This window comes from Microtus pennsylvanicus, chromosome 10 (genome assembly GCF_037038515.1).
Source record: "Microtus pennsylvanicus isolate mMicPen1 chromosome 10, mMicPen1.hap1, whole genome shotgun sequence".
NCBI lineage: Eukaryota > Metazoa > Chordata > Mammalia > Rodentia > Cricetidae > Microtus > Microtus pennsylvanicus.
In genome coordinates this window covers 60,743,142-60,771,129 of record NC_134588.1, presented here as the reverse complement: position 1 = coordinate 60,771,129, position 27,988 = coordinate 60,743,142, and the positions used below count along the sequence as shown (strand labels likewise).

At 46.7% G+C, this 27,988-nt stretch overlaps 1 protein-coding gene across 5 annotated transcripts in view; it reads left to right on the top strand.

Annotated features, from left to right (window-relative positions):
• The window catches only part of Pbx1 (PBX homeobox 1), a 314,150-nt gene that overhangs the window by 198,729 nt on the left and 87,433 nt on the right, over positions 1–27,988 (top strand). For all 5 annotated transcript variants that reach the window (XM_075988521.1, XM_075988524.1, XM_075988520.1 and 2 more), the window contains one exon: positions 26,642–26,886. In XM_075988521.1, the coding sequence (XP_075844636.1) occupies positions 26,642–26,886 (245 nt within the window). The remainder of the gene's footprint in view (positions 1–26,641; positions 26,887–27,988) is intronic.

Genomic DNA, 27,988 nt, shown 5'->3' with positions numbered 1-27,988 from the left:
ATAGCTGTAGTCCTCCGACACGAAAAAGACTGTTAGCTGTGCCTAAGTCTGTGTATGGTATTCAGATGCATAGTGGCAGGGGCCAGACAGGAAACCTTTTCCATATCGTATTTATATGAAATATTTAGGTAGTGGATTTCTGTATAAGTTCTGAAACCTTTGCTCGCATTATGTGCAGTGGATTCTGCAGTCATCATTCTTTTCATTCAAGGCTTTTGTTTCTGTCTTGTAAATTTTTGTCACCGTTATTCTTCCCTGAGTTAGTCTTCAGCTTTGAGAATGACTTTTCCAGCACTAGAGGACAGATTCCTATATAGTTCGAGATTAAAACCCCCTATCACCCCTGTCGCTTTACCAACCCAGTGGCTTCAACTAGCATTGCATATGTGGCCATCAGCCATATAGGAATATGATAGTGACCTTATTCTCAGTGTCAGCAGGATGCTCTGGGGGTGACCTCTTCATAGGAGATGGAAACTGGCATATAGTCCCACCATTAATTCTAGCCCTGCAACATTATGTTATTATTATCATTATTATTTTAATTTGCTTCTGGTGCGTGTGGAGGTATAGTATTGGGCACTAACATTAGAGCAGCACTCACCCACTATTAACAAAATTGGGTAGAGATCCAGTTTGTTTTGGAAGCTTGGACCAGGAAGTGAGGGCTCTGCTTGATCAGTGACGCTGATTGGCTCAGCTCTGTGGCTCTCCTCTGGTGGCGGATACCAGGGAGGAAATGCAAGTAGATGTTTAGCATTGAGTCACCTAGCAGAGGGAGACAACAGGCACTTGGGATGCCTCGTGTGTCCAGCTCTCTTCTCATGACTTGGCACATGTCAGCTCAAGATGGCAATCCCGGAAGACAGATGAGGTGCACCCACGTTTGCAGCTGAGGCAGCAGGCAGGGCTCTGAAGGGTGAGCTGATTCACCCACAGTCAGGTAGCTGACAGGGCGGAGGCACCAGGATGTAACTGGGGTCTGTCTAATGAGAAAACCATCAAGTGTCTCCAGGGTATCATGGGAACTCTCACTCTGTCAAGCTGGGAAATGCTTCCGGAAGTGTCACCATGTGATAACGGAGCTGGTGTCTGCCTTCTGTCCTCATGGATGCTTCTACCTTGTTTGAATAAATCAGCAGCCGTTTCTAGGTGGATCCCATACCTCTAGCAAAGTTCGAAATGCTTTGAGAGGGGCAAAAGACAGTAAGATATGGCTCTGGCCTTTGGATGAGTTGCTCCCTATGAACAATGAGAAAGCAATGTATGAAAGAATTGCTGGCCAGATTGTCACTGTCAGGGGTCAACCTTTTGTTGACCTAGAAGCAGAATGGGGAGGTGAGCCTATGGGCGACTGGGGGAGCATCCAGAATAGCTCTGCTGTGACTGAGTGGAGGGAGGGCTGAAAGCAGAAGCGTGGGGGCCAGGTGGACTGAGAGGTGACTGTAAAGATGAGGTGTCCATCGTGTTCCCAGGCATCTGCATTTCCTCACTTCCTCTCTTACTGAGGCACAGCCATTATCATTGTCCGCCCCAGTTTTGCAGATAAAAAATACCACATTGGCGCCATTCCTGCCATAGACTGTGTCCCCTGAAGGACTCTGGAGAAAAAGAAACAGCAGGACCAAAAGTGAAGGAGTAGAACATCATTCAAGGCCATATGACTAGCGAGAGACCCACTTGTAACTTTGGACATACATTTTAGAGTTTCCAGAATTTGGTCTCCCCCATCAATGGGTTCCTGTGTATAAATAGGTTGACTTCCTTTTGGTTTTTACCCTTGCCACTCCCAAACTGTAACCAATTTCCTATAAGTATCATAATGCTGGATTCCAAATCCCAAACATGGAAAGAAGCCGGTTATAAAATAGAAATTACTCTCGTTGTGATGTGCTCATTCTATTTAAACCGCTAGTCACAAAAAATAGTAGAGCTGCAGTGTAGCCTGAAACAGAGCTGCCCATGGAAGTTATAGACTCCAATACAAAGGGGAAATGTGGCCACCATTGTTCGAAACATTCTGGGCCAGTGAGACGGCTCACCAAGTCAAGAGACTCATTACCAAGTGAGACCAGGGATCGATCCGGAGATCCTACAGTGGAAGGAATGGTCTCCCTTCCACACGCTGTCCTCTGCCTTTCACACAAGGTCTGTGTACACACATGTGAACCCATGCACCCCTTTGCACGCATACATAAGTAGATGTAATTTTTCAGGGATATCAAGTACTTCACAGTGGTACATTAGAGAGTTAATGTTAGGTGTGCAGGATGTCTGTGACATGGGGCTCTGAGAGACTGCCCAGGTCTCCCACACACAAAGCTAACCCTGCCTGGAGCCTTGGTTCCAGAACACAGAGAATGGCTTTCTTGAGGCTAGTGCCGTCAGTGGCGAAATGTGGAGGAGATGGAGCAGGATGGGTCTGGAAAGACGCTGCATGCCAGCTTGGGTGAGGTTCTGGCAGGGGGCCGTCTGTGTTGGATGCTCCCGAGTACTAAGAACATGGTGATTCTCTGTTGCTTATGGAAAGCTATTTCTTTATTATTCATGCCCGAAGAATTCCGATGCAGAGTGCAGGGGAGCATGGAGAAGTGGGAGGCAGCACAGACGGCAAGAAATGGGCCTTCTGAGCTCGCTGTGAACTCAGCCCGACTCCTTTTGTAGTCTGTGTCCTTCTGGCAGGAAGTCTAGATCAGGCCATCCCTCAGAGAAGTCCCAGCACTTTCTGCATGCCTTTCTGGTGCCGAAACACAGATGGATAAAAACTTACATGAAAATCACATCTGCCACTCTGGACAATTAAGCAGAACATGAAATTGCGGCAAAAAAAACCCACAGGGTATTGAAATAGAACAAGATTTCACATGAAGGAATCATGCTGCTGAACCCGAATAAGGTTTCACTCCCCATCTTCCTGAATGGGAGGGCGAGTGTTTGTTATGCTTTATTGTAGCTCCCGCTGACACACCTCACTCAATGTGCCTGCCTATCAAAGATGACTTTCATTAAGCAAGGGGCAACTAAGCTAAACTGTAATACATTCAAGTCACATTTCCAAGATTGATTTTTGATTATTTTTATATTTGTTGTATTATCCATATTTATTATTATTATTTTTAAAATGTGTGTGTGCGCGTGCGCATGTGTACGTGAGACTATATGTTAAGTTGCCCTTGAAGGGCAGAAGCAATCATCAGATATCTTAGCTGAAGTTGCAGGCAGTCGGGAGCTGCCCAACATGGGTGCTGGAAAGCAACTTGGTTCTCTCCAAGAGCAGCAAGTGTAATGAGCCGCCGACGGGTTCATCTCCAAGTCCCCAAGTTACCCTTTCAAGGGGGCCTGAAGAGGGGGCCAGTGCTCACATTTGGTTTGTGCCACTCAGCTACTTTGGGCCAAGCAACACTCCAGTTAGTGAGCACACTCAGCTTTGCCGGACACTGAAGGACCCAAGCTTTGTGATATGGTCCAGAGCTTCCTGGTCCAAGACTGCTGGAGATGGAACTAGAAATCCAAGTTCGAAGTCCTGGCTTCCCCTTACACAGAGCCTACCCTGTCTCATGTCTGTTGCTTGGGGACCAGCAACAGAATACTGCACTACTTGCAAAGTCACCCAGCCGCCCACCCCTAGCCCCCACCCCTGCAACCTCTCAGGGGCCCTGCTGTGAACCTTCTCTGAAAGGGAAGCCAGTTCCTGCTTTATATGTTTGTATTTTCTCCCTTCCATCTTCTGTTGTGTAGATAGACGTCGCCTGGTAGATAGATGGCCCCAGCCAGCACGAACTGTTACTTGTGCCCAGTGGAATGACAGAGTGGACGGAAGAGTGGCCCACTACTGTCACAAAAGAAGCAGCTCTCTTGCCACTCTCTCACCCCCCGCTAGGGCTGTCACTACCAAGTCCCCTCCCATCCCTGTGGACTTGTTGGCTTAGACTTGTGCTTGTTTGAATCCCTTGCCCTGTGAGTGCTCTGCCTGCAGAATTATAATGGGATCTTGAAGAACCTCTTGGATGAGGTATGGACCCCAAACTACAGAGCTGTTCTCTGGTTTCCTGTCATTTTCTACTCTCTATACCGCTGAGCAAATCCTCCCTGTTTGATATCCGAGGGGACTTCGTATTTGACTCTGACTGTGCAGGAGATGTGTGAGATGGGGCAGAATTAGGAACCAGATATCCTACATACTGAAAGAGAGAAAGAGCCCTTCCCCCTGTTTGAGAAGCCTGGGTGATGCTCTCTTCCCTGCCTCTCTCGCGATCAGTTACTTATTTAATTGACCCAGTAGAACTGGTCCATGTCTAGCAAGCCACTGTAAGCTAGGATTAGGCTGTTGTGCCATCACGACAGAAGTGACGTACTAAGCAGGAAGCTTGACTGTGGGAATCTAGGGACTATGTACCACATGTGAACATTGGACCCATGTCTGTGATTATAGCTCAAAACCTTTAGGAGTGACTGGCCTGTGAGTGGTGAAGAAAGCTGCCATCGTATTATTCCAGAGAACTGGGGTTCAGTTCTCACTGTCTTCTCTCTCCATCTGCTCTGTCAAACAGCCACGGCCATGCACAGCCCAGAACTTTCTCTCTGTATGCCTTCACTTACCCCCTTTCGTGCCCTTTGACTTTCCTTTCTCAGCTCACAGAATGGGAGGTGATTCAAGAGCAGAGCATATCGCTACATGGCCAGACTGTCCACAGCTCTGAAGTGGAGCTGGTGAGCCAGGGCAGTGCTGAACACATAGACTGTGGGGAATTTCACGTCGTGTACTCTATTATCTGGGGCTGGTTTCAACTTTTCTGAACGACTTTTTTAAAAACTGAGAATTGAAAGTCGACTTCTGAAGCTTGATGTGGGTGTGGGTCAGGTTGCACAATGTGGATGAGATCATGTGAGATTTCTTGGCACAGGATTAACCACTATGAAAAGGAAAAAGAAAGAAAGAAAGAAAGAAAGAAAGAAAGGAAGGAAGGAAGGAAGGAAGGAAGGAAGGAAGGAAGGAAGGAAGGAGCCAGGATTACATTAAAATCTGCCCAGCCCCTGTTGCCTTTCAAAGAATGTTGACGTTCCAGGTATATGTTTTAATAAACAAGTAGAAATTGTTCCACAAGGCCCTATGAGTTCAATTTTTGCTTTTTAATAGATACACAAGAGTGACTTGCCCAGAACTGGAGGTCAAGAGTCGCAGACCAAGGCAGGAGCTCCTGTTGGAACCATTGTTATTTGCACATGACCAGGGCCCATGTGGAGTTACCGCCCCATAAGTGCTCCCCTCTTGTGCTCTGTCTGCCTTGACCCCCTTGCCCCTTCTAATTAGACCTGCCAGGACAGAGTTGCCAGGTTGTCCTCCAGAGTGTGTGCTGCACCTGTCTGGGCCACCAAGTCCCCCCCCCCGTGGATCTTCTCCCATAGACTGATTGCATAGTCACCCTGCCTGCACAAAGCCCTACTCCGCTGTGATTCTATTCTAATTGACAGACACAAGTGTATGTGCCCATCATATACCACATATTGTTCTGATGTAGATGCATTGTCTACTGTCACAATGGAAACTTGTCACCCTCTCTGTTTCCACTGGTGGCTCAGACGATTTCCTTGAACAGTGTGATGCTAAAGCCAAGTCTCAGAATCCCTGCGTCTTTCCATCCCTTCGTGTCTTATGTTGACTACACAGGAAATGTTTTGGTGTTTGTGCTGTGAACTCGAGAGATACGGAAGAGGGTTGGGAGCGCTAAAGGAGAACCAGAGGCTGACACAGACAGTATCTGCACCTTCATTTGTTCTGAGTACTGCTGCTTGAACCGCGAGGCCAATCTTTGTGAGCAAAGTGCTCGAGAAAATTGCCGCCTTCCAGTTCTGTAGCTCTAAAAGGCTCCCTTTCACAGGATGGCCACACTTCATTCCCAGGCCTCCTGGGAGACCTCTTCCTTCCTCCCTCTATCATTTTCCTCCTCCCTGAACACCTTACAGATTTGAGGATTTGAAATCCTTCCTGCCCGCATCTTCAACCAAGAGACTGTCAAGAGATTTCAGCGTTTATTGCTTTCTTCTCTGGGAATGGAGCAGCTCCCGACCAGCTCCTATGCGAGAAAAACAACGGGATGGCTTTGGCTTATTATCAAACTGAGAACAGAGTTTGCTGGCAACAAAATGAGAACCTGAGTCTTTCTACATGCCTAAGGGGTGTGTGAGTGTGTGTGTGTGGGGGGGGGAATCTTCGTTCTCTGTCTCCCTGTGCTGGAGCTGATGCTCTGAACACAGCGAGGAGGGAAGGCTGCCTTGTTTGTAATAATAAATGAGCTTCCTCTCATGCCTGCCTCTCTCTTCTTGACCCAGGCTTCCCTTGATGTCAGTCTGTCTGTTGTCTTGAACACAGAACTCCCTGCACTTGACTTTCGCTACGGTCTTTCTGGATTCTCTCTTAAAACAGCTTTCTTCAAGGCCCCAGAGATCTTAAGGAAAAAATAAAAAGGAATGCAAATGGAAATTGCTTTGGAAGCTAAAATGAGCATCACTGGGAGCTGTGAGCTCCTGGCCACACTGGGACAAACTCTTTTTTTATTTTGGGTAATATTTCTTCCTTGGCATTTATTACACCTCTGTTAAACACGGCTCATGTGACACTGTTACTCACAGGCAATCAGAGGAAAAGCTGAAAGTTGAGCCATTAGCAGGGCAGGGCAACTTATTGTTAATAGCAGCCATTAAAGCGGAAAGGAAAAATTACCCATCTGCCCCCGCCAGACCTGTCTGCCTGAGATGGGGATTGGGCCTCAAGACCGGAAGGGGGGTTGGGAGACCATGAGGGAAGGAGAATGGAATGCAAAAATCAGAGCTCTTGGTTGGAGAAGATAGAGCTGGATTCCAGTTTGGAGCCTATCCCAAGAGTGTGGGGCACGGGATTGCCCCATCAGAATTGAAGAGGCCTTTTGGTCTGATTATGCATTCCCAGGAAATCACCTGGTCCTTCATCCAATGATCTGTGACCTCCATTTAGCCACAGGTAGGAAACTCAAAAGCAGTGCCCTTTCTCAGCACGGCTCCCACCACGGTGTATAACTGAGACAGGATTCACCCTACCTGGTTCTTTGCAATGAGCCTTGAGGTTAAACAACATATTTTTTTAGTCTGTAATTGAAACACACACACACACACACACACATACACAACTTCAAGCCCCTTCTGACAGCTTAAATTCTAGTGAAAGAGGCAATGTCAGAAACCCCCTTTAACTAGCCACTCTGAAAGATTTGTTTGATGGGACCCTATAAGATGTCAGATAGGAGGATAAATTTAAGACTTCTTTAGGGCGTGGTTATAAAATTCACAAGGTGCCCTGAAGGGAAGGGCTGTGACTGTGACCTATTTTAGATTATGCTTACTCACATCAGTGCAGAGTGACTTGTGCTACAGGGTCACAGGTCAATGTGAAAAACCATGACTGAGGCCTGGAAGAGAACTCTCCCTGGCCCAGCGATCTGGAACTTCAGAAAAGATGCTGTTTTTGGGGGTTGCTGTCTTGCCCACATACTGTTGTGTAGAATAATGGACGAAAGCCTGAAAAGCAAGGTTCTGTGATGTTCGCCATGGCTGGCTGATGGTCTTGAGCTTGCGCATGCGTGTCCAGGAGCACACAGTCATGCACATGCGTGCAAGCACACAGGTACGCACGCGCCTTTGGCGTCTGACCGATGATAAGTGGTCAAGCCTGTGGAAGAAGGAGCTGCCTGGTGACTCAGGACCGGGGAAGCCTCTCCCAGGCAGGGTCTGATTTCTCAGATGTGATCACATCAAGTTCTTAGCCTGCTCTCCATATCAAAGCCATTGCATGTCCAGATCCGTTTAACTTATTACAAAGGCAGCTCTTGGTTGTTCTTGGCTCCTTTTTGCATTCTGTGGCTTTTTAAGAGCTGTTCTACTCACTTAGCCTGTGCTGATGACATAATTTTGAATACTAGAATTATTTAGTTGCAGTTTAAGATGAGTTGAAATTCCCTCCAGTACTATAGCATTCGTGGAATAAATGCTTTTTCCTGAATTGAGCGTTCTGCTTCCCCCGCAGTCAATACTACAGCACTCAAGCACACACACACATGCACACGCACACATACACATGTACACACACGCATGCGCTCACACACACACCTCTTATTATAATGAACTGTCTCTAGAGGAGTACCATACCGTCCCTCCAATCACCTGTTCTTTTTAACTCTATGGGAAAGAACTACATGTTGGGGGCGAGCATACAGCTCCTGGTAGAGTCGGACTACCTAGCCCATGTGAAACTCTGGACTCTGCCCTTAGCACCACATAAACTGGACAAACTCTCCTGTAATCCCAGCCCATAGGAGGAGTCAGGAAGATCGAAAGTACAAGGTCATCTTGGGCTGCATAGCGAGATCAAAGCCAGTCTGAGATACTGAAGAGACCTTGTCTCAAAAGACAAATAAATGTCAGGTATTGGAAGGGTATTAAAGAGCAACTATTAGAAATAATTGGTTAAAGAAAGATTTGATTTAAGTTGTGCAGGCTTGGTAGGGACCACCTTGCGGTCGTGAAGAAGTGAGCAACAAGCACTCAAAGAGTTAGACTTAAGGAAAGACGGGAGACCTACAGTGTCCAGTTGATGGAGGCAATTTCCTTGAAGGATTCTTTGACCTTTAAAGAAACATGAATGGGAGAACAGAATAGAAGACAAGAGAGATGTGGAATTGCAAAGGGGGAATGATGTGGCTTTTTCTTTAGGAGATGAAGAAGATGGTACTTTCTTAAGTTTATGGGATAGCCAGTTGCTATGAAGAGGATGGTTTAATAATTTACAAGCAAATAATAGGGGATTAAAAATGTTTCTCTTCTCAAGCATCGCAGGATGGCGTTTAGGACCACTTCAGAAATCCTGCTGCCTCCTGTCGATGGAATTTACTAAGCAAATACCCATCCCCAAACATAGTGTGATATCCTAGAATCTCAAGTGAGATGGGGGTGCTTCCATCTGGGAGATAGAAAAGGCAGACGCCATCTGCTTTGGCTTGGTTTTGGCATCTTCAAGGTGTGGATGGGATTTACAATTTTTATTTTATTTTATTTTTATTTCTCAACTCTGGTACCCATTCCTTTGTAACTCCTTGTTAACTGGGTCCCACTCGGTTGAATGGTTGGAGGCCGTGGGTTCCACTTCACAGACAAAACTCTGCAGATGTTTGTGTGGTCAAGTGAGGGAGAGCATCTGGCTCCCCTTGCTCTGGCTTAGGGGAATATTCTGTTTATAACGGGCAAGAAAAATCTGCTCCGGTGCAGGAACTGCAAGACCTTCCAAAGACTGGAAGGAGTCTAGGGAGCGGGCATCAGCTGCCATCTCGTTTGACTCCCGTAACACCAGCTTTTCGCCACTTCTCAATTGCTACCTCCCGGCATAATTACCATGGCAAGCATTTCCTGTTCATCCCCTGTAGGTACACCATGTTGCGCCAACAACGCTCAGCCCAGCAGGAATATACAGTATCCTTTGCCAGTGTCGATCCGGGCTTGATTACACTTCACGGCTGTAATTCAAGCCCACTAATCCTCCTCTGTGGTAGGAAAAGAGGCCTGTTCTATTAGATAAGCTGATTACTGTCTGGTTTGTGCTTCATGCCTAGCAAGAGTTGTTTATATGTAGAATTATTGCCGGTTGGGGTCTGGGCCTCACCATGCTGGGGAAAACTCACTTTAGGGTCAGGGTGTGTGGCTTCAACTTGGCCTGGGATGGATAAGGATTGGCGAGTTCATAGCAGCTACTTTTCCCCTCAGTCTCTCTGCCAGCCACTCATACTTCCTTTGCTTCCCTCTGAATGGAAGAAGCAAGCTATTCAGAGATTTGGACTTCCGCTTCTGGGAGCCCCTGCAAAGCAAAGACCACTGCCCCAGACTCGACATCTCCTGATGAGGTTTGCAGTGCACTATCTTGAGAGCTGAGTTAGCATGGACTCTGGTGTGTCAAGCTGAGTGTGTGGTGAACTTGCCAGCCACAAACTCCAGACAGCCCAACCACAGGGGGAGAATGCCTGCTCAGCCTGAGTAAATGCTTTCTCACATGCAAAGAAGTCCACTTCGAGGCCTCAGAAGCCTAGAATCCACTCTGCCAGCCCACACTGGTCTGGTGGGTGGCTTGTGGCCTAGGCGCAACACTTTACAGCTCTTGCTTGTCCACGAAGAGGAAGTGTGTTGGGGACACCTGTATGGGAAATACGTCTGTGCTCTGATTCCTATCGGCTGTCCTGTGAAGATTCTCATCTCTCATGTGGGGTACGTCATCATCAGATGCAGCCCCAGGAGGCGGCTCATCTGTGGCTCTTTGGTGTTGAAATCCTACACACAGTTGCCAGGTTGAATGGTACAGAGATCTGTGGGTACTAAGCAGATACAGGGAGCCTCCAGCACCCGTCCTCTGTCAAGCTCTGTATGAGTACGTTTGGGGTTCTCTTGGCTTATCTAGACACGTGGTGGCTTACGATCGAGGAAAGTATTGTAATGAATAGCAGCTTCCTGAACTGTGAGGTGGTTAGGTGAGAAAACTTCATATGTCCTATGAGCTGCAACTAACAGTAGTCTTATTTGTTTGCCTTGCCCATGCAACCGTTTGTCCATGTCAGGAATGCCTTTACTCTTTGTATTTCAGAGTCCTCGGTATTTGTCTAGGACACAGTACTCATTCGGGGAGTGATTCGTGTGTGTCTATAGTGTGTGCATGTGTGTGCATGTGTGCACGTGTGGATGCCAAAACCCAACCTTGGCTATCATTCCTCAAGAACCCTCCCCCCACATTTTCACCTTGATTTTTGAGACAGGGTGTATAACTTGTCAATTAGGCTAAACTCGTTGGCCAGTAGGCCTCTGGGGATTCGCCTGTCTCTACCTATGTTTCCAGTGCTGAGACTGGAAGTGTACACCACGGTGCCTGGCTGCTTTTCCCTGTCTCTCCTGCGTAAGTTCTTAGGGATTGAACTCAGGTATCCATGCTTATAAGGCGAGTACTTTGCCAACTTAGGAACCACTCTACACCCAAAAATAGTTTTTTTAGTGTAATGGATAAACATTAAGCATATTTCCTAAAAGGAGGGACCGTGTATGAGGGAATTACTATAAATTGCTGGGCAATGATCACAGTTCAACAAAGCTGGGATCCGTCTCCTCTTCTATTTCTGCCTTTCTTTCTAGGGGCAGAGAATATCAATCCCCAAGAGTTTCAGTGTGGCTTAGGTATAAAGGGCATGGTCACCCTGTAGAACCATATGGTGGGTGAGGCATGGCTCTGTGATGTAGTACAGAAGGGACATGGTGTAGTTACTCTGTCCTCAGCGCTGAGACATCTGTCCCTGTCATGCTTCTTGATCCAGAAACGTCCTGTGAGTTATTTCGCCTCCCTCTCCTAAGAAGACCACCTCCCCCCAGTCCTCTTTCCTCCCTCCAACTCGGTTCTTCGATTTCTAGGGAAATCATAGTTTCTTAAAAATCAGCATATTCTTCAAATGGATGAATTCTACACCAGGGATTTCTTCTCCTCGTGAACTTAAATTAATTTGTCGTTGGAAGAAACATCTAAAAGGAACCACGGTGAATCTTCCACACCAAAACAAAGCAAGAGAAGTGGCTGCAAAGTTGTCCGCCCAATCTGAGCACTGGAGAGTCTTCTCTGTTTAAGGATGAAGTTTCTCATCTTTCATTGTGAAGAATTAAGGAATCCATGAGCCCAGTGTTCAGCCTTGTGTATGTGAACTGGAGCTTCGACATCTGGGCTGTCATTTCAGACTGGATGCCTGTGTCAGATCTGTGGTCTTACATTTTGTGCACTCTGAATTCACTGTGCATATAGGAGGAGTGTGGGGGAGGGGGCTACCATTCTCAGATAGCAGGTATCTTTTATTCTCCACATAAATTGAGTAAATGCTTAGCAACCAGAATAACTGGAGAAGTCATTCATGCCAAACTGCGTAGTTAGTCACAGGACACCAGCACCCACTACAGTGTTTCTGAAGTCTAGGGACCCCAGGAGTAGCCTGTAGGGAGGAAAGAATTATAGAAATACCTGCTTCTTGTTTTCTACTCATAATTTTCCATTTTGCTTTTTTCTTGCACATAACTTTCTGTCACTTAACTTCTGGACAACTGATCTACCACAGACCATGGCCACCTGGAGTTCTAAAGCCAGCAGTATTGTTCATTTGCCTACAGGTGAAGGCTCTAGATCTTGACCAGTCTCTGTTGCTCAGGATGTTGACTGGAAGAAGGGCCGCTTAAACACAATTCACAGTGCTTAAGTTAGATTTCCATGGCGTTGTGGAATCCTAAGCTAGTTGCTTTATTTTCTAATGTCATCATGTCTTCGGTGCCTATTTAGAGGTAACTTTCAAAGATGAGGTGGTTCATTTCATTTTAACTTTTCCATGAAAAGAAGGAATATATGTTCTGCAAATGCTCTACAATCTTGACCCAAGAACTAGGCACTTACTTCATTAGAGCAACCAAGCTGCCTTTCTCTGCACTGTTTCTGCTCATAAATCATCTCGGTTGCCGAGAGGTGGTGCAAAGTAGAAAGAGAGCCAGGAACTGGAAGATCATCCTAGTGGGTGATGCTGAACTTGAAAACCAAGGTGTGGTACCAGCTGCTCAGCACCCTCCTACCAGGAAGAGCAGCATCCAATAAAGAAAAAATTCGCCTTTCAAAAAAGCTGTGGGCCTCACCCTAACTTTTGGTGTCCTGGTCAAAGTATCCCGTGAACTCACTGTCTGTTTTAGGACAGAAGAGGTCATTTTTGAAGCTGTAGAAATGGACACCTTGCTCTCAGTTTTACTTCTGAAGGTGAGTTTAGGTAAAACAGGAAGAAATTCTGTGAAAGGCAATCGAGATGCTGGCATTGACCTCTCTCCTGTGAAGCTGCAGGCTGCCACTTAATGTCCCCTCTTTGCTCACTCTGCCACCTGGGTACCAGGGGGAGCAGCTGCAAGACCAGAAGAGGGGAGAAGGAGCCCCAACTTAAGTTACCTGCAGAGCTAGTTCTGTACCCGTAGGTCCTTCTGCCTCCTGTGTACTTCAGTTCCCATGTCAGAATAAAAGGCTTTGTCTCCCATACCATCCACGGAGCATTCACAGCAACCACACTAAATTTCAATAAATTGATATGTAAAGTTTAATTCCAACAAAAAAAATCATCAGGGGATGCTTTGGCTCTTTCATCATCGGCTCATCATCTTTTCTGCCAGTTTCACTTGTGAAATTGCTCCTTCCCCTATGATTCTCAATAGTCAGTCATCTTTCTGTTCCAGTCTCCCCATCTCAGGTATGGGCCACGTGGAGAATAGGGACCCAGCGAGCTTGCCACTGTCATGATTGCTCAGGTCTTTGGAGGAACAGCACTATTGGTGAAATTTGTGCAGACCATTGTGAGCAAGCTGAGAAAATCTTATTCTGAGGTCTCCATTGGTGTACACTTGTAATTGTAAAACGCTTGAGAGCGGAGAAGTGGAGGCAGGAGAACCAGGAGTTTACCACCCTGAGCTGAGGAGTAAGTTTGGTGCCAGTCTCTGCATCGTGAGACGCTGCCTCAAAACAGAGCTTTATTCTAGCTGATCTGGGAGACTGATGCTAGACATTGTAGGAATGGCCCGTCTACAGTCAAGCCCAGTGCCAGTGCCGAGAAGCGATGTAGAAAAAGAAAAGCAAATTTGACTTCTAAAACGGCTCTCTGTGTTTTAGACCAGAAAACTTAATCCCAAGTTTCCTGGCTTCAATGATATCTTCGCCCCACTCTGTAGGGGGGACTTCTCGTATAAGCATGAAGGCCCGAGTTCAAATTCCCAGTATCTGCATAAGAACTCAGGTGTGACCTGCATGCCTGAACCCTGAAGGTTGTATACGCAGAGATAGAAAGATTTCTGTAGCTTGATGGCAGTGAGACAGGTTCCAGGTTCCATTGGAGACCTCAGAGTATTAAGGTAAAGAGTAGCAGAGCAAAGTGTCTGCTTTCTCCACACATGCAGCAAACATGTATGCTACACACATACACACACTTTTTTGATAGGTGTGTGTGTGTTTGTGTTTATGTATGTAAACAGGGACAGCTTGCTATTAGCTATTGGCTCTCCTGGAGTCCAGCGAGGCCCATCCCAAGGTGCTTGCCAAGCCAGGCTCGGGATGTAAATGATGGAAAAACTCTGGAACTTTCAGGGCAGATATTACATATTTGGAGAAGATGTTGGCTCACTAGGTGAATGAGAAAACAAGACACTTCTTCAGGGAAATATGGTAGTAACCGAAGTAAATAAGACCGAGCCTCGGGGAGGCGAATCTTTAAAGGAAAATGAAGCTCATGCCTCATCCATCTCTCTGCCAGTCACTGATGTATTTAGCCAGAGCTGTGTGGTACGAATACATGTCAATGATGCTAATCATGATGCCCACTGTACCGCGCCCCCCCCCAGGGTGAGTGCTTCCATTGTAGGGAGCCCTATCTCAGGGCACAGAGGAAGGGAGTGGGCACTCATCCCTGATTTCCTGATGTTACGAGTGTGCAGAAACAAGCGGAGGCAGCATCAGCAACAACAACAACAAAAAAAAAAAGCCCATCTGAAAATCTGAGCCTAATCGCGCCCATCTGCTCCGGCGCTGCTTCCCCTCACTGCCTGCCAGAATGTCTGCCGCAGACGCTAAGTAGCACATTATTTTCGATAAGTTGCAATCATTTGCTTGAAATCTACTTCTCCTTTAAAATGTCCCCAGGAAACCAGAATCGGCATTGGAGGAGGCCTGCTTAGAATGAACCGTGAGTGCCTACATGACTTTAGGATAAGTGTGACTCACTTGACCAGCGGAGGTCCATGGGTTCATGATTTAGCCATTTAGCTGTGCTGGGGAAAGAGGGAGAGACACCATGGAGGACAACCCAGGAAGACTGAGTCCCCGAGAAAAGATATCGGTTCTGAGAAAGAATTAGGTACCCTACTGAGGCAGATTCGTCCTATCCCCTAGAGTAAGTAAGCCAACTTTCTTGGTCTCTGAGATGCTTGTCTCTTCATGCAGAGACCAGCTAGTGAATGTGGCAGGCGTGCTTTGTAAGCTAGAGCTCAGGATCTCTAATGCCCTGGTCCCAGCACAACCAGTATTCCTCAGCTCGTGTGTCTCTCTCTGTGACAAGACTCCAGAGTTTCAGACTCTTAGCTGGTCTTTGTTCCTCAGTGCCTGGGGGCTTCTGGAGGATGCTGGGAAATTCTGAGGAGCAAGAAAAGGCCCCATTGGCCTCTGTGCTGATGTGCTCTGTTTCCCTCGTATGGAGAAAGGCAGGGCATGGTGACTTGGCAACAATGAGGTTGGGCGGAGGGTGGCTTTTAAGGTGGGTCAAGGACTGTACTCACCGTCTCCCTGAAGGACCCTGCCTGACCCTTGATGCCTTTCTGAGATGACTGTCTTGGGATCACAGGTGTTGGCTGTTTTGGAAAAGGGAAAGGCAATAGACTTGTGTACAGGCTCAGTGTGCTTCTCTGGGGAGGTCTGTGGATGCTGCAACAAATGGCCTCCGTTCCTTCTATAAGTAGAGTGACCTGGGACCCAGGCCCACTAGGACCCCTGTACCTGATCACCCCTGAACCCGACCAGTTCCACAATGCTATTTTGGCTCCATGGCTTCTTCTTCTACGGTTGTGTTCAGAGGCATCTGCTGTATATCTGCAGGCAGGTTTCCCGCTCTTGATCTAAAATGATGTTAGAACTCCCCTCCCATCAGCTACCCTACCCCTCTTCTATTTGCTTCCCCCTCTATATATAACTGGTGGAGCTCAGTTTTCATCTGGGCATGGTAGGAAGAAAGAAGCAAGGTGTTCTTATCAGGTTCTTATGCCACCCTCTTCTCCTCACCCCTGCATTCCCGGTCAAGGTCAAAGGAATCTTCTGCACACTAAGTACCCTGGTCACATGACATCTCCACTCACCCAGACTTCTGGCTTCTGGGGTTATCTAGGAGAGGCCCCATAGTGGCCCAGCCCTCTCTGTCTGTGGAGGAACTTTGTCAAGGCTTGACTTGGTTTTTGCTGTGAGTCACCTCTAAATCTGCCTTTTCTAATTTCCTGTAACTCTCTAACCAAGGTGAAATCACCCTGCCTTCTAAATTCCTACCCTTTTCTTAACAGTTTGTATCAACTTGAATTAGTTAAGCTGCCGAAAGCAAACAAACAAAAACCTGAATTATTCCAAAATATGGCTTAAACAAAATGCAGCTTGGTTTTTCTCCGTTCTCTAGAGGTGAGAGCGTTTAAGCTGATCTCTTAATCCGAGAGAGTTCTGTCTCACTTCTAGCTGGTTTGCTGGGTGAGGCTTCCAGTGTCCCGACCACCTCAGCCTGGTGTTATTTCCCATTCCAGTTACCATAAGAAAAGGAGAAAACCCCGAGAAGGGTGTTCCTCTTCTCAAGAGGTTCCTGAAGAGTTGTACCCCCTACTTCCCATCATTGCTCATTGTTGGGACTTGGGTCACGTGGCATGTGAGCTGCAAGAAAAGCTAAACCCATTGCCTTCTTGCACACAGTTGTGAACTCTGGAGAAAAATAAAAGTGAAAGAAACAAGTGGATTACCCCTTACTGTCACCTCTGTGCCAGCCTCTGCCTGGCTGTCACCTCTGTGCGAGCCTTCTGCCTGGTCCTTCTCAGGATGGTCCCTTGCCCAGGTCCTTTCATTTGTCAACTGTCCACATATGTATTAATGTGGTTGGCATGCAAATGTTCACATACATGCTAATGTGGTTAACATGCACATTTGCATAAGATGCTCTGTGGCCCTGAGTGGCAGTTGAATTGATAATGGTTGTCATTGACTTCTAGAAGTCCTTTCTTTTTGCTTCCTTCAGGCTAAATGTGATCTCTTTTTCTCTCCTCATCTTAAACTTTCATCCTCTTAGTCAGTGAGGTCATAGGTCTGGTGCAGAGGGAGAGGGAAGTGGAAGAACACAAGCAAAGGGCAGAAGGGATGGAGGCACCTATAGTATAGCACCTGTTTACAGAGCCTGACATCAACCTCCTCTCTGTTCTTGGTCCTCTCTGCTTCCCAGGGCTGCCACCTGCAGAGGTTTGTATCCCCATCTTGCTGGAAAGGGGACCTCATTCAGCAAGGTGAAGAAGTACCTCAGCACTTGTATTTTTTTCCCAATGTGGGCCATTGAAACACAGATTGGGTTAGGACTGGGTTGTCAAAGAAGTGTGTGGATGTCCCCTGGGGTCTGTGCATCCCTCTAGGTCATTCACACCACTGTCAAGGAAATTGACCCCAAATAAGTCAATGGAGGGGGAAAAAAGGCTTAAGAAGATTCTTTTGAGAACATCATCTTTATTTCAAACTTACTTTGGGGCTGGTCATAGATTACTTAGAGTACTTGCTCTGTTGCGAGGACAAAGGGTGGTGGGGAGTTGGGGGTTTAGGTGCAACTTGTGGTACCTCAAAGCAAGCAAGTAAGCAAGCAACTTAGTTCTGATGAGAGCGTTTGGAAAGCTGGAGAGAAAAATCTCTCTGCCTCTATTTCTTTGTGAATATGGCCAGAAAAGTTTCACCTCTAAGAACAGAAAAGACATTTGTTATCCTAAGCGTTGACATCAACAAGTTGAACCCACACAGGCCACAGGCCCAGCAATAGCAACTTGTTTTAATGTTTTGAATGTGGCGTTTCTCCATGCCCTAGCAGAGGACGCTGGCTGCAAGCGCTGAATCCTACCCAAGTTTAAGCCTGAAGCATGCTTCCCCAAACCTCAGGCTATGAATAGAGTCTTTACTCTCTTTCTAACTGTAATTTATGTATTTTTAATGAAATTTTGAAAGCAGCCACTACAGGAGACTTCAAGGCTAGCTTGACAGACATAAGGTGAGGCTACTTCCGAGCCAAGTGGTTCCCAGGGGTCTTCTAGCCTTCCAGAGGGGCCTTAGGCATCCAGTGTGAGCACTGGTGGGTAGGGGAAGACACAGATGCTTTTGGACTCAGGGAGAATACAGTCTGGAGAATCTATGTGAAAAGCAGACACACAAAAACCGGGTATAGTGGGGAGGAGGAGATTGGCGGATGGATACCTGTAATGTTTTCTCCACTCAGGTTAGAGGAATTGGCAAGTCTAAAGTCAAAAGAAAGAAGGAAGGAAGGAAGGAAGGAAGGAAGGAAGGAAGGAAGGAAGGAAGGAAGGAAGGAAGGAAGGAAGGAAGGAAGGAAGGAGAAATAGTGGGTAGCACCCGAGGAACAACACCCAAGGTTGTCCTCTGCTTCCGCTTCCTCAAATATATAAAACACAAGATTCTCAAAGCAGTGAGGGCCTTACAGTGCTTAGAACAGCAGCACAGGAGCCCAAGCAGTAGGGAAGGGGGAAAAAGTAGAGGGTGCGTTGAACTATACTCTATACATTGAGGAATGATGGATTCGCGGGACGCGATGACATCACTGATCAGGGCTTATTCAGAAGCACACGTGGGTGGTGTATGTATGCATTTGCGTGTGCCCGTGTATGTGACTGCACTCACCGGCTTATGCTTGTTCTTTCTTTGCTGTAGATTTACAACATTCAGCAACCAGACACCAAACTCTAAATCTGTTGTTTCTGATTCTTTGCCAATGCCTCCTTCTCCCAAAGGCTTTAGCTCGAACAGTACGGGGCAACCTCAGACTTGCTTTGTAGCTGAGGGTGATCTTGAACTCCTGATCCTCCAGCCCAACTCAGGAGTGATGTATTAACAGGTGTGAGCATCAAACGGACCCTCCTTGTACCAAACACTGGATTATGCTTTTGTAAATAATAATAACAGGCCAGGGTGGCAGTATATGCCTTTAATCCCAGCACTGGGAAGGCAGAGGTAAGTATATAGACCTCCTGGTCTATATATATAGTGACTTCCAAGACAGCTAGGACTATGTAGAGAGAATATGTCTCAAAAACCAAAAATATAATAATAATAAATATAAAAAATAATAACAATAACAACAACAATACTGGCAATCTTATTTTGTCCATTATAAGAACTGTGGCAAATTGCCATTGTCACCACCTACTTGATGATGAAGAAACTGAAACTAAGGGAGACCAAGCCACACAGGGAGGATCTGAAATCTGGCCTAGCATGGAGATAGCCCACTCCTATGTCAGTACATGTTCCTATGCCATGGTTCAGAGCTGAGTGAAGAGAACCCCAACAGTGTTGTGGGGAGCGGTGCAGGGAGCTAATCACGCTCTGGCAAGAACTGGGCAATATCCTGGGCTCCTTATCAAGACTTCAAACCTCAAAACATTTTCAGCCTAAGGCAAGAAAGAATTAAGAACCCTCTCCTGCTTTCCACAGTGACTTTGTGGAGGAGATGCCGCTGTCATGAGAAGCCTTCCTCACCATGGAGTGCACAACATCCTCCAGCCAGTGGCTCCATGTCTCTCTTGCTTCTTATGCGTAACCACGTGGGAAGTGGCTTCTTGCATCATGAGCTCCCATGTGCAGTCCAGGCCTTGTGCACTCTACCCTGGCCCTCTCGCGTGCCTCAGCCCCTTTCCTCAGATCTCTGAATACATCATGGATCCGAGGGCAGAGGCAGCATGAAGTCATGCCCCAACCCTCAGCTTCTGTAGCTTTCCTTTAACCAAAGGGGTTTCCTGAGCAGCGATACAAGCTTCAGTTATTAAGATCTATAAGTCCCTCACCCAGGCAGCCGGCACCCATCCAGAAATGCAAGCGCCTGTTGCCCAGTGCATTAGCTTTCTCACTGCCAGCTGGCCCGGGGAGACTCAGTGTGCCAAGCAGGGAATGTGTGAATGGGATCCATGCCCGTACATCCCCCGAGAAGTAGAAAGTCCTGTGACCAGAAGGGCTGGAAGCTAACCCAGAGAAAAGACAAGAAAAACTCGGTGCATCTCTATAGAAAACCCCTAGACATAAACACCCAGAATAGTAGAAGTATCCCAAGAGTGTCCTGTGTTTTGTTATCCTCCTCCTGCGTTAAAACTTCACCCAAAGTTCCACATGCGGTGGCTCTTGGCCAAGTGTGAAGAAGCGAGTGCATTTTCAGCTCCTGGCACAGCCATGGCACCATAGTAAACACTCCATAAATCTACATGTCCGGAAACATTTGTTGCTGGAGGGAAGTCTACAAGCCCTCTTCTGGTCATATATGCTGTTATATACCTGCTTAACAAACCAAGAAAAATGTCGGAAGAATTAAAAGATATCTTCAACCAAATACCACAGGGATGGTGACAGCTTAGGAGACTGACTCAGACCTAGGTCATTGTGATTCTAAGAGGTCAGTGAGTACTGGGGTAACCGCCAGGTTTACAGATTCTGTAAACTGGGGCCCCTCTGATGGGGTCACTATAGGCCAGCTGCAGAAGATTCCCCACTTGGTGCTCTGAGGTCTGAGTGGGCTCTCTGGGATCCATCCATCAACCGCTGTCTGGCAGCTGCCTGTATTGCCAGATTGCGAAACTGGGGAAATCAAATGGTTAATCATTCCCATTTACTTGATAGACGACTCTTTAAAATAATTCCCCAGGACAGCTTTTCCATCAAACACAGAAGAAGCTTGCGAACCGGGAGTGAAGAGCACCCACACATACAACCCCGAGCTTCGGGGTAACAAGTAATGGAGGATGTGGGGCCTAACATGGTTTAAAAGAACCCGTTTATAGCAAAGTTATTTCCCAGCTGGAGAAGCATCTAGTAGTTTGTGGATGATGACTGCGCCTGTGGGAAGTGACTGAAGCTGGAAGAACAGGGGGATCTCCAGATCTAAAAGCAGTTGGTATAGAAGTAGGTACACAGATATGTAAATTACGGCCTTCTAGAAACCAGAGTCCATGTCTGTGGCATCTTGGGAGTTGCAGTACCCAGCTCATTTTTAATACCTGCTTAGTACTGATTTGGCTCACACAAGACTCCACAGTGTCCTTTCGTTGTGACTTTGCTCTTGGGGTCTCTTTGCTGTCAGGCCCTACTTTCAGGTCTCATGGAAATCCTTCACAGGTACTGGTCCTGTGTCTGGTTCTCCCTTGCACCGAGAATCTTTGCCATGGACAACGTGGGCCTAGAACAGACATACCAAGTTAAGTCTACGGAGCTCAGGCTTACTGTCATTATAGTGTTGCTTCTGGAGGGTTGACAGGCAGATCTGACTTTCTTGAAATGAGTATGGAAGCGACGACTGAGAGAAAGCCTTCTGTCTCCCGTGTAGCTTAGACCTGGAAGGTGGGCGTATGCAGGGAACTGACTGCCTGGCCCAGAAGGGCGGTGAGATACAGATGCTGGGATGCCACAGTCCTACATCCTACTTGGCTCCCATGCACTAACGCTCCAAGGACAGCTGAATAGATGCACTCTGTGAGATCCACGAGCTCGTGCTGGGTCATCAAGCCACCACTGCTTTCCAAGAACCCAGTCTTGCTTGCAAGGTGGCAGGAGTCCTGGCTGTGCCCCACTTGTTCAGGTTTTAGCAGAGTGGCTTTACCTTTATAATCTGTGAGAGTGCAAGCTGAATTCGTGTTTTATAGCATCTGATGATGCAATCCAGTGTGTGGAAGCTGTGTCTGGCTCCCAAGGGCTGAATATTTTCTGTTTCTAAAAGTACGAGGGCATCCTAACCCTGGTTCCACAGGCCTCAAAGTCTCTCCTCACTGGGGAATGGCAGTCTGGCTTAGAAAAGGCAGTGCCATTGGGGACTGTGAAACTCTGGGGTTTCGAAGAAGCTCTCTTGAGCCTTCCCTAAGCCATGTCTCTATCCAGTGTCTATCCTCTCCAGTTGTCTCTTTTCTCACTCATCTGAGTGACTTTCAAGTTTCACCCCCATGCCCTAAAACAATGCTCTCTGTAAATGTGTCTTCCTCCCTTCCTGCCCACCTTTGGGAGCTCGAATCCAAGCAGATCCATTTCCCCAGCTTTATTGGAGATGGTGGTGGCTGTGGAACCCTCCTGTGTACAAGTCCTTGGTGGGGAGAGAGTGCCCTCTAGTGGCGACCAACTGGGAGTGGCTCTGGACCAGCGTTGCTCAGCCAAGGACAAAACAGTCCTTAGCAGGGCCCTCCCACCAGTTCTCTGACGGTGCCTTTGGGTTTGGTTTGTTTTTCTCCTTGTGTGAAGAAAATAAATAAAGATTGAACAGCGGGAGGCCAGTTGTGAGAGCAGCTCCTCACCGGGCTGTGACAGTCTCCTTATCTCTGGAGTTTTAACACAGGATTAACCCTAGGGCAAGTGATGGCAGCAATGTGACTGTGACTTTAGGTGTTTTCTAAAGGCCATGACAACCTTTCGAGAAATCACTTGCCTGTCTTGACTGGTCTCTGTCTTTATTGGGATGGGAGGGGGGATATATGGGTAGAAAGCTCCTTTAAGAATTATTACCCAACAGGGTTAAATATCTTGAAGCGACGCACAGCCAGTGGGACTGTTCGAACTCTGTGTTACCAGCATCCTCAGGCATCAGGGCCCTTTAAAGCCTGTTTGGAGGAAAGCTGTGGGGAGCGAGAGGGAAAGGAAGGGGAGGGGGTGCAGGGCACCCATCAGGGAGGCGGGAACCTGATCATATGTGATGGCTGCTGGATTAGGTAACAGCTCGGCTGGCTGAAATTGGATCTTGGAGGACGAGTATTAACATCTCTGGTGTCCCAGTGAAAGGTTCATTTGAGTCTTGCATGGCGCTAGAAAGATAAAAAGGAGCTTTTAAATAATCATTTTGTCTCCAACTCACCAGAGCACTGACTTCAAGCCATAAATAGGAAGCATCACTTCGGTTAGCTGTATCAGCTGTTTCGCTCATTTATTTAATGCTGGTGGGATTTTTTTTCTTTTTTAACTGACTAGCTGAACAGTTTCCGGGTCAGTGAATCCCAATACCTGATTTTATAGTGGTATCTTGAAATCTTCTTCTAGGGAGAAATATGGACCTGCAAGATTCCTTCTCCAAATGTAGCCCAAGGCTTTCCGAATCAGATTCTCCTGGGTAGTAGAACACAGCCAAGGTTTCCCCTATTTGCATTTAGTTCTTGCACATATGCCAACATTGTCTATTTTCATGATCAGAGTATAATTTAGAAGGCTCAATGTGTGTGGGGGTTCGTCTGGGCTTTTTTTTTCTACACCTTTTCATTCTTTTATTTTCAATTTTTTGGTGGAACCTATTTATATATTTCTAGCAAACCCAATTTTCTTTTGAAAGAGTATTTGTTGAAAGCATTTATGATGTAAAATCTAAGCACGTTTATCGTTGCCTATCCCACTCCCTCCCTAGGTAAATCTTCATTCCCCATGCAGGAGTCAGTGCACCCCAGTGCGCTGTCTGCCTAAAACCTCCACTCTGGATAAGCATTAGCACTGTTAGACTCTGTCTCTCCCACAGCAACCTTGGGGAGTTCCTTATCTTATTTAAAATATTTAAAATGTCAAGGACAAGCAAGATATTCATTAGTTTGAGAAGAATTTATGAGGAGGAGCTTGGCTGTTTAAAAGCACTGAGTCCGGGGCATGACTCCAACCCAGAGAATCGTCTCAGGGAATATCAGGCATATGGGACCCAATAGTGCCGACCTCCTCATGATCACCTACCTGCTCTGTGTTCTGTGGGTGCCAGTCTCTAACAACTGTTTTTTTCTAGAGGGTGAGTTGGGAGTTTAGGAGGCCATCTTTGGCACCTACTCTGTTGGAGAAGGGGAGTACCAGACATTGCTTTGGGCAGAAAGAGTCTGGGAGGGCTGACTTTTGGATAATGTTCTTTTGGCCAGTGCTGTTGTTGATGATGCTGTTGATGATGCTATTGTTGTTGATGATGCTGTTGTCAATGATGCTATTGTTGATGATGGTGTTGTTGATGATGGTGTTGTTGATGATGGTGTTGCTGTTAATGATACTGTCATTGATGAGAACAGACGATATCATCTCTTAGTGATAGGCCATGTCCAGGGAACATTGGCTGCAGAGTCACCAGGAGAATACCTTCAGGCTTATTAGCACCTGGCCAAATGTTAACATCCTTAGCATGGTAGGAAGTTTTCTTAGCCCTGGAAGTTTGCTTTGACCTCTGCTGAAGGGAATGTATTTGACATTAGAGTCAGAAGAATGGCTTCAGAGCGGGGTGTAGTGAGATGTAATTGTAACTTGAGCATACAGTGGAAGCCAAATAGGGGCCTTGTGAGCTTGAGATCAGTCAAAGACCTATAGTAAGCTCTGTGTTGAATGAATGAAACAAATGAAAGTGGATGGGAATATTGCCTTGGGGGGCTAAAGAGATGGCTCACTGGTTTTTTTGAGGACCTGGTTTCAATTCCCAGCACCCAGTCAGAGCTCAGTCAGGATGGTATCTATCTAACTCCAGTATTTAATGGCTCAGAAGTCATTTCTTTTTTGAAATTTTTAAGTGGCTCATAAATATCTTTTTGATAAAGTGATTAAAATTCTCCATGCCAAGAAACACACCTATAAACCCTACAAGTGATGCCTTCATACCTTCATTGAACAGGGGAGGGAGAGGGGCTGTCTGGACTTTGAGACCCCACAAAGAAGGTTAGATTCTCCTCAGTGTGTTCAGAGCCCGCCATGTTGAGTTCTTCAGAGAACTATGGAGATCTGAGTGAAATGTTCACCACCCAGAAGAACATGGCCATGTTGTTAATAGTCAGCCCAAGGGACAGTTTTCTATCGAAACTTTTGAGCCTACAAGAATTGAGTTTTTACTCATTCTCCCCATGTCACCTTCTGTTATCCCTGCTGTAGCAACCTGGTCTGTGCATGGGAAGAAGACTTGTGGTGTAGAAGGGAAAGACTTGTGGATGCGCAAATGCTGCAGTGTGCACGTTTAGGCTTCTTTTCTCCTCTCCATCTCTCCGTCCTTTCTCCTTCCCTTTCTACTTCATCGAGAAGTGCCTTATATAATCTCTGCCACCACCTGTGACCGCCTTCCTACTGCCCAGTGTTTGATGAAAGCCTTGCTGTAGTTTTCCTCCTAGAACAGGAATTAGAATTTCCTTCAGAATGAATTCACCAGGATGGTACCTCTTAGAAGCCAGGAGCATGTGGGCACAGCCAGTAGTGATGCGGGCATCTCCTGTGAGGGGCTGGCTTCATCTCTGCATCTCCTTGTGTTGAGCTCATTCCTACCTTCCCTAACACAGCCCTTGGAGTGAGGAGGACTGCCTAGGAGACTGGAAGTTCTTGGTACCCCCAAACAGCTCTTGACTCTCAGGGTCCTTGTCTGTCCATTGGGACGTCTCCTCCATCCCTAAACAAGGCCCGAGCAGTGGCCCTCTTCTCGTCTTCTAAGTCCTTTCTTCCTTTTCTGCTTCTCCCAGAATTCTCTTCGGCTTTTCTTCAACAATGAAAATGGTCTTCCTGTTGTCTCTCCGCAAAGGCTTGGCAGCTGATGCCACAACTGGATTTAGTCGAGTGGTTTGTTTATTTGAAGGCAGATTATGTGCAAGAGGGACAGAAATGTCTCTTGTGAGACGCACGGCTGGATCACTTCATCTGTTTCAGTCTAAGTCACCCACCCACAAAGTTGTGGTGTTTCCATAAAAAGCAGCAGGGGTTAGATCTGAAACTCGGTTCTACCAGAGCCCTGGGGTTGCTGAATCCGTGAAAACGTCTCGTAACAAAGACCACACCCTGGCTCTGCACAGAACCGAGAGCTCGCCACCCAGAACAGATGGATCTCAGTTTTAAAACCAGCATGTCCCTATGCCGGGGTTAATTTGTCTTCCCATTTTTCTAGACTACTCTTTATTCCTTCAGCTAGTCTACGGAAAAGGTCTCAAGATTTAATTGCATGAACTAGATTTACCCTGCTGAAGTTATTTTGGAAATGAAAATATAGGTTAATTCAATATTACAAAGACAGTCACAGAGTAAAAGCCACAAACAGAAATCTAAAGAAAGAAATAAAGAAATTTTTTGTTGTTGTTCAAAACCTTACAGTATGAAGTTTAAAAAAAAACATCCTATTGTGTTATAATTAATGTTTGCAGTCTGATACTGATTGTGATACAGCACACATAATGGGAAGTTTGACTCTTTTGGAGAGTTCAGTTGAGCAATATTCACTAGATTTGCATGGTTGTGTGACCCGCCACCATCATCCGACTCTCTTGGGAGAGGGTAGAGACAAGGCCTCATGTAGCCCAATCTAGCTTCTAACACACAAATACAATCTCAATCTTTCTCTCTCTCTCTCTCTGAACCCTGATCTTCCCAGTTCTGGGATTATAGCTATGACCACAGTGCTGGACCTTCAGCAACTTCATCTTCCCCAAGTAAAGCTCCACACACCACGACACTGTCTCCCCATGTCCCCCCACTGTCTCCCCGTGTCCCCCACTGTCTCCCCATGTCCCCCCACTGTCTCCACGTGTCCCCCCACTGTCTCCCCATGCCCCCTTCCTCCCACCAGTCTCCTATTCTAGAGACTTTGTCTAAGTAGAGTTTCTTTAGAGCAAAGCAAGGGTCTCTTTCCACATTTTCACCCTCTCAGGTCTTGTCCAGCCCTTCCTCCTTTCTCCACAGGCCCTATGGCAGGTAATCCGGAAGCCAGTGTAGCCGAGGAACACAGCAGGGTTTATGTTTTGCACTTGTTAAATGTTTCCCTTGAATTGCTGTTAAAACTTTTTTCTCTTTTGTCTTTCTCTGTAGTTTTGAGTATTCGGGGAGCCCAAGAAGAAGAGCCCACAGATCCCCAGCTGATGCGACTGGACAACATGCTGCTAGCAGAGGGGGTGGCGGGGCCCGAGAAAGGAGGAGGTTCTGCAGCAGCGGCAGCGGCGGCAGCAGCTTCTGGGGGCGCAGGTTCAGACAACTCAGTGGAGCATTCCGATTACAGAGCCAAACTGTCACAGATCAGACAAATCTACCACACGGAGCTGGAGAAATATGAGCAGGTAACCACACACCCTCACGCTGGCCCTTGGCCGAGGAAGGGGAGAACAAACTGCCGCTTATGCTTGCAAACCTGCCTTGGTCAGTCCTTTCCCAGAGGTCGAGGCTTATGGTTCTTGAGTCTTGAATTCCCTCAAGACCCTGGTCTCAACTAGGTAAAGCCCAAGCCTTACATTGGGCAAGACACTAAACAACATGACATTGTAAATGATGGCCTTAAGAAATATGCATGATCAATGAGAGGAATACCCTGTGCCTGGAACTCCAGACCACTTGAGGGATGTGGAAATGTGCCCAGAGGGACTCCCTGGTCCCCCAATGCATGGGCCATTATCGGAGTTACAACCTGATTGCAGCACATGCTAGCTTCCCTTGGCCTTGGGGACATCATTCTTTGGATGCCCCGAGAATCCCATGGAAAGGGACACTTGTACCTGACCTTCCTTTCCATGCTAGGATCAGCTGAATCAAATGTACTCTTATCTGCATCCTGTATCCTGAAGGAGAAGCAGGTGTTTCATAGAGAACTATAGATTTGTGACAGATTGTTGGCATCCTCTGATAGAAAGAATATGATGGCTTTGAGACACAAAGCACTATCCAGAGATGCGGTACACTGATGGTCACCAGAGCTACCCCTGGCTAGGGAAGATCCCTCCTGTCCCCCATACATTCGGGCCGCTATATCAGTGCTAATTTTCCAGCCATTGTGATCAATAGTGCTCTATCAGAAGTCCTTTAACTTTCCTCCATTTATTTAGCTGACAAACACATTTGTTGTCACCATTAGATTCTATGCTAAATCTGGGTTCTGTAGGATGTCTTTTCTATGGAGTAGATTTTCTTTTGCTATTTTTATGAACCCAAAAAAGGAAAAGAAAAAAAGAAAAAGCACTCTACTTGCGACCGCCTAGGTAGATGGCAAATGCAAACTTAATAGAAAATTTAAATTTTAAAGTAGAAATGGACATTTTAAAATTTAAAGTGGAGAAAGTTTCATTATTGCACTCCTGCCCACCCTTGAAGTGGAGGATACCCACCAAGGCCACTCTTTCACGCAGGGGGAACCGCTCTGCCTCCTTCAGTTAAGCATAGTGAAATTTG